We start from the raw sequence: 6,000 nt of genomic DNA, 5'->3' as shown, positions 1-6,000 counted from the left end.
TCTCTTGTCTCTCACATCTGTATCTCTCTCTCTCCTTCTCTCTTATCTCTTCTCTCTCCTCGTGTCTCTTCCTCTCTCTCCTCTCTCCTCTCTCTCTCTCTCTACTTTCTCTCTCTCTCCTCCTCCTCTCTACTCTCTCTACTGTCGTCTCTCTACTCTTCTCTCTCTCTCTCTCTCTCTCTCCCTCTCTCTCTCTCTCTCTCTCTCTCTCTCTCTCTCTCTCTCTCTCTCCTCTCTCTCTCTCTCTCTCTCTCTCTCTCTCTCTCTGCGGTCTTGTCTGTTGTTCCCAGGCCCCTGCTGACAGGCGATTTAACGCTTGTCTGGGCCGGGCCCTTGATGCGGGCCCCCGAGGGGTTAACGCGGAACCGCTCTGCTTCCGGGTCTCGGCTGAGGTCACCGAGAGCCCCGGACAACAACAAGAACCCCAACGTCCAGCGGCTCTAAAGAGACACACGGCTAAAGCAGATGCTAATAGTGAGGAAAGGTTCCCCATAAAACACATCACAACGATAACGAAGAAACGCTGACGACGCTCATAGCGCTATTCATACTAATAACCATGACAACGTTCATCGATATCATCATCACACCTTACATCTTTGTTCCAAGGGAATTGCACCAAGCTCATGAACCAGAGAAGAAGAAGAGGTTTGTCGATAGGGTAGTCTTGTCTTTTGAATATGTAAAAAAAAAAAAAAAAAAGACAATAACTACATGATACAGCTTTGTCCCTGAAGTCGGCACAAATTGTTGTTCTTAATCGTGGTATTGAAGTTCTTAAACTATAGGTTGGAGGACCTATATTGGACCTAAGAGAGCTAACTTGTCATTTTGCTAACCCCCAGTTAGCTTAGCATAGCTCTCAGGTACACGCAACCCACGGAGCCCGATTCGTCTGCCCCTCCCCCAGGGGGAAGGCAGTCGTAACTCACCCCCCCTCCCCTCCTTGCTGACGGCAACACCTATCCGTCCATCTCCTGCCCCCCCTCCGCAGCCCACCCACATTCCCCAGACGTCCCCCCCCCCCCCCCCCCCCCCCCCAAGGCACTGCTGTTTCTAGAGAGGGGTGCTTGGTTGTGCTATGGGCCTGGGGGATGGGGGGGGATTAGAAAGGTGGAGGACCCCTGGAGCTTTATGACCAATGACCTGGCTCTTTTACAGCTTTATGAACCGTTCTGAGGCAGGTAACCAAAGGTTTATAGGTCTGCTCCCCCCCCCGCCCCCTAACAACCCCTATGCCTGTGTCTGGGGGCCGGGGCTTGTGTGTGTGTGGGGGGGGGGGGGGGCAGGGCTTGTGTGTGTGTGTGGGGGGGGGGGCCAGGCCTCATCGCTGTGTGTGCGAGAGATGGGAGATTGTGCATGTGTCTCAGGGTAAAGAGTAGACCATGGTATAGGGTTTCCTCCTCGAGAGATAAAACACATGTGTGTGTGTGAGTGTTGGCGTCCCGGCCTTGCTCCACGTGTCCTGGCCTCTCTCGCTCCGTCTGGCTCACAGGACCTGCGTCTTATTGGTCCAAACACATCGCACGGTTTATTGATGGGACTTAATAAAGAAATTCGGAATTTGATTTACTGTTATCTCCTAGTATTCTGCAAAGGATTTCCAAAAGGTCACATGCTTTCAAGATAGATTTGTGTCCCAGGGAAAGGTTAAGGCAATCTTAGATTTCCACACCGCGGAAAGATTTAGTGTCAAATGTGGTGTTGTATTCAAAATTATATTTGCTTGGAATATGCTTTGATTTACAGTGATGGGAGAGTGTGTGTGTGTGTGTGTGTGTGTGTGTGTGTGTGTGTGTGTGTGTGTGTGTGTGTGTGTGTGTGTGTGTGTGTGTGTGTGTGTGTGTGTGTGTGTGTGTGTGTGTGTGTGTGTGTGTGTGTACTGGAGGATCTGGGAGTCTGACCTGAAACAGTCAGCTCTGCAGCCCTGTGTTTTTTAATTAAATGTTTGAACCGCTGACATTCACCTGCATGTGTGTACTCAGTAATGGTGTGTGTGTGTGTGTGCGTGTGTGTGTGTGTGTGTGTGTGTGTGTGTGTGTGTGTGTGTGTGTGTGATGAGGCCAGAGCAGGGGGAAGGGTGGCCCCCTGTCAGGCCAGGGTAAGGCTTGGGCGCGGGGGTCCCCAGCTGGCTACTTGAAGCCTTATCCTGGCCCCCCGTGCTCCCCTCTGAGGACCCCAGCCCATCAAGACTAATTCCCTTCTAATGAACTGGCTGGAGCTAGCGCTGGTCGGCAGGGGCAGGCAAACACTCACAGACACAAACACACACACACACACACACACTCAAATGTACACACACATTCACAATCAAACATCGCAGATGCAAAACACGAACACATACACACACTCGAGGGTAGACACACATTAACAATCAAAGATCGCAGATGGAAAACACACCCACACACACACACACACACGCATACAGTCCCACTCAAAGATCCAAGATCCCGTTGGTCGCTACGATGATTCCCAGCCGTCCGCGGAGGCCTTTGTCCGTGTTCTGCTGGTGAGTGAGCAGCTCTGGCGCCCCGCTCTGACCCCCTGTATCATCTGATAACCTGTGAAAACATCTTGTATCTCCGTGGCCACACACTCCCAACACCATCAACAACAAACATCAACCGCTTTCACACCAGCAACGCACCGAGGGTAAACGTGAGGTCGTGACCTCCGCTGAGAGATTAAACTGTAATAACAAATACAATTTTCTAACAGTTTAAAAATTGGATATTGGCTCCGATGGAAGTCAGGGTGGAAAGGAGTTGGAGTGTGTGTGTGTGTGTGTGTGTGTGTGTGTGTGTGTGTGTGTGTGTGTGTGTGTGTGTGTGTGTGTGTGTGTGTGTGTGTGTGTGTGTGTGTGACACACCGACGAGCTGCAAGCCTGATTTGTGTGAGTGGCCGACAGCTCCGCTGATAGACGGACCTGTTTGGGTTCACAGTTCAACAGCCCCTCGCTCTCTTGTGATAACAGCATACTCGCTCGCTCACGCTCTGCAAGATGGGGGCGAGAGAGAGAGAGGGAGAGAGAGAGAGAGAGACTTGAAATCTGGCAGCCTATCCTGGGAGAATATAGCTTCATTTTGTTCACTGGTTATAAAGGAAGCACATCCATGAATTGAGTGGAATGAATACAACCACGTAAATATTGCACTCTGCTTGGAAATTTGGCAACAGAGTTGATCCAGAAAGGGTTGGATGTTTACCAGAAGAGACGTGTTTAGGCGGGCTATTTACCCAGACTGGAGATAGTAACTCATCGCGCTCACGCAGACATGTCTACCAGTTATCATAATATTGTATTAAAAGTGTTGAATGGCTTGTTGAGAATGATGTTTTGACATGGTGAATGCGGCTTCGCAATGTTTTCACCATAGCTACAAATCACAAGCTGGTGTTGCAGAGCCTAATGTCATACAAATTCTGGAAAGAAATTAAAGGGTGGATTGAGCATACAGATCGACAGATTGTATATATATTAGGGAAGTTTCTGACGACTTATTTCCGTTTTAGACTAGACGAAAAAAAGCAACAAGGACATAACAATCTAAGAGGGCGGATATTAATAATTTGTCAAATTTGTCTGAAAGCATTTTTTGCTGCTCTCAAGTCGAAATCTAGATAATCATCCAAATATATTTTCGTCTTTCCAGAGACGTGATAACAATGATGACGGTTATTTTATCTGTTACCGATCCGTCTCCTGCGATGAGCAAGCAGCTGTCGAATCAAACTCAGAAAAGAAAGTTAAGACATGGTTCAATTTAATCCGGCAGATAGTGTTTTTTTTACTGTGAAATACTGTACTGCCTGATATGGCCTTCCTGAGGATCTCATCTCCTCTTCCTCACCGTTATTCCTCCTCACCCTCTCTCTCTCCCCCTCACCACCGCCCTCTAAGCCCCGCCCACCTCCCCTCGACACCTGTCTGTCATCCCCCCCGTCAGCTCCTGCCCCATCCATCATCCCACCATTCATCTACTGCCTTATCAAACGGGTCAGACGTCCACTCAGTCCCTATAATCACACAGCCAGACGTACACACGTACACGTACACACACACACACACACACGTACACAGACACACACACACACACACATGGCTGCAGTATATTAATATAGTCTTCATATCTGCTGCCGCTGATGTCTGCTGTCATGGTCAGAAGGTCACTTCTACTCGCTATTAGTGGCTGTGCAAGGTGATGGCAGACGAGGGAGGGTCCTCTCTCTCTCTCTCTCTCTCTCTCTCTCTCTCTCTCTCTCTCTCTCTCTCTCTCTCTCTCTCTCTCTCTCTCTTTCTCTGTCTCCCCCTAACCCTCATATAACCTTAACCCTATCACCAAATCCCGCCGTTATGGGTCCGTTTCTGTTGCTCTGACACTATTTGTCAAGGCATTTCCTGCTCCCTGTGGAAATTCCCCGGAAAGACATCGACCAAATAAGAGAAGAATTACAGTTAATAATAAGGTGGCATCGTCTGAGAAAGTAGGAGGGACCGATTAGGCAGGAAGTATTAAAGGGTCAAGTGCAGGACCAATAGGAGAGGTGTTCAGTAGTGTTTGTAAAAGCCCAGCTCTGCCTCTAAACCCTTCACTTCCTGTTTTGATTGGGGTTGTATTCACACCATTCATTCATCCTGATGACTTACTCCTTCCATCCTCTGATGTGTGTCCCGTCACTCGGTGGCCAAGGCAGGTGACCCGTGTTTGGGTCCCACTTCCTGGGGGGGGGTAGAGGGTGGGGGGGGGGCGCAGTGTGAGGTACCCCTGGTCCTCTTAGCAGAAGTGGGGTCTGCTTTGTAACACTAACGTGTTTGACGTGTTTTCGTTCTGAAACCCTGCCTCTTTCTCAAACAGTCCATTCATCACTTCACTGGAGGTATTTAGTTTTGTTTTTGTCCTAAAACAACACACTGATTTTCTCGGATTGTCTGCGGTTTCATTTCTCGCCTTGTTTGCTGAATTGTGAGGAAATGGAATATAACAAATAAGCCGTTTGTTTATGCGGCTGCGGGAGTTTGGCTTCTTTGCGATTTGATGCACGTTCCAGGTGCTATGTGACAAAACGTCTTGTGAGAAGCTGTTGGCCTTTGTAAGACACTAACAGCGCCCTCTAGTGAGAGCACCATGAAACATGCCCAAAGATGACTCGTCATGATGTAAAATTGTATCAAACTCGATATGTTGAAAAGTGGATTCTAAACCTTCTTTTGTCGTGTTTCTTCTCGTCTCTTTTCCACACAGGACTCTGATTCCCATGTTCGATGCGGACACTGGCCTGCTTGTCGTGAGTGGAATGGTAAGAGAGGAATTCTTTCTTACATAAGGTGCGTTTCCATCCCCCTGATTTGATGCGATCTTTGAAGTATTGAATCAGTAAACGGTGATGGAAACACCAAAATTCGCATAAAAATCCTCTAATTCGCAAAAAGGTTTATCCACTCGCTTGAGGTGGTTTTTCAGAAATGCGAAAGAGAGTAAATTCGCAAAATGGGAGATGGAAACACACTTTTCGAAACAGCTGTGACGTAGCGAACTTTGAACACACAGGACTGACAGTCTTTCCGATTTCCGCATAACGACCGGCCATAGCAACCCTGCCGACATCAACGTGTGACGTCATCACCCTATTCCGCTCCAACCACTTGATGGAAACCTAATTCGAATTACTTTTTTGAGAACTTTCTAAAGATTCGCATCACCTTTTAGCTGGAAACGCAGCTATAGTCTGTTCCCATGTTTCCATTTAAACTTTCCATACAGTTGTTTAATGTTCAGAAATATCGTCCAATCGGAGCTGTCCTAGGAAGGGACGGCGTTGCCCAATCAAATGTTTCACGATGTGTTCCCTGTTGACTGCAGGGGGACCCCATCTTCGACTGCTTTGAGGTCACAGCTTCTGAACCCTACCTCTCCCAAGGTAACACTTTGTTTTCATTCTCCACGTCTGTTGTTACAAACGACCCATGATGGATCACACGCTTGTTACAACCTGGCTCTG

At 48.3% G+C, this 6,000-nt stretch overlaps 1 protein-coding gene across 1 annotated transcript in view; it reads left to right on the top strand.

Annotated features, from left to right (window-relative positions):
• coro7 (coronin 7) overlaps positions 1–6,000 on the top strand; it is a 102,067-nt gene that overhangs the window by 86,191 nt on the left and 9,876 nt on the right. Inside the window, exons 10-11 of the mRNA XM_056575180.1 lie at positions 5,244–5,298; positions 5,862–5,919. Of these exons, the coding sequence (XP_056431155.1) occupies positions 5,244–5,298; positions 5,862–5,919 (113 nt within the window). The remainder of the gene's footprint in view (positions 1–5,243; positions 5,299–5,861; positions 5,920–6,000) is intronic.

Source organism: Gadus chalcogrammus, chromosome 2 (assembly GCF_026213295.1).
Source record: "Gadus chalcogrammus isolate NIFS_2021 chromosome 2, NIFS_Gcha_1.0, whole genome shotgun sequence".
In the NCBI taxonomy this organism is placed as follows: Eukaryota; Metazoa; Chordata; class Actinopteri; order Gadiformes; family Gadidae; genus Gadus; species Gadus chalcogrammus.
The sequence above is the reverse complement of the archived record's forward strand: the minus strand, read 5'-3'. Positions and strand labels throughout refer to the sequence as shown.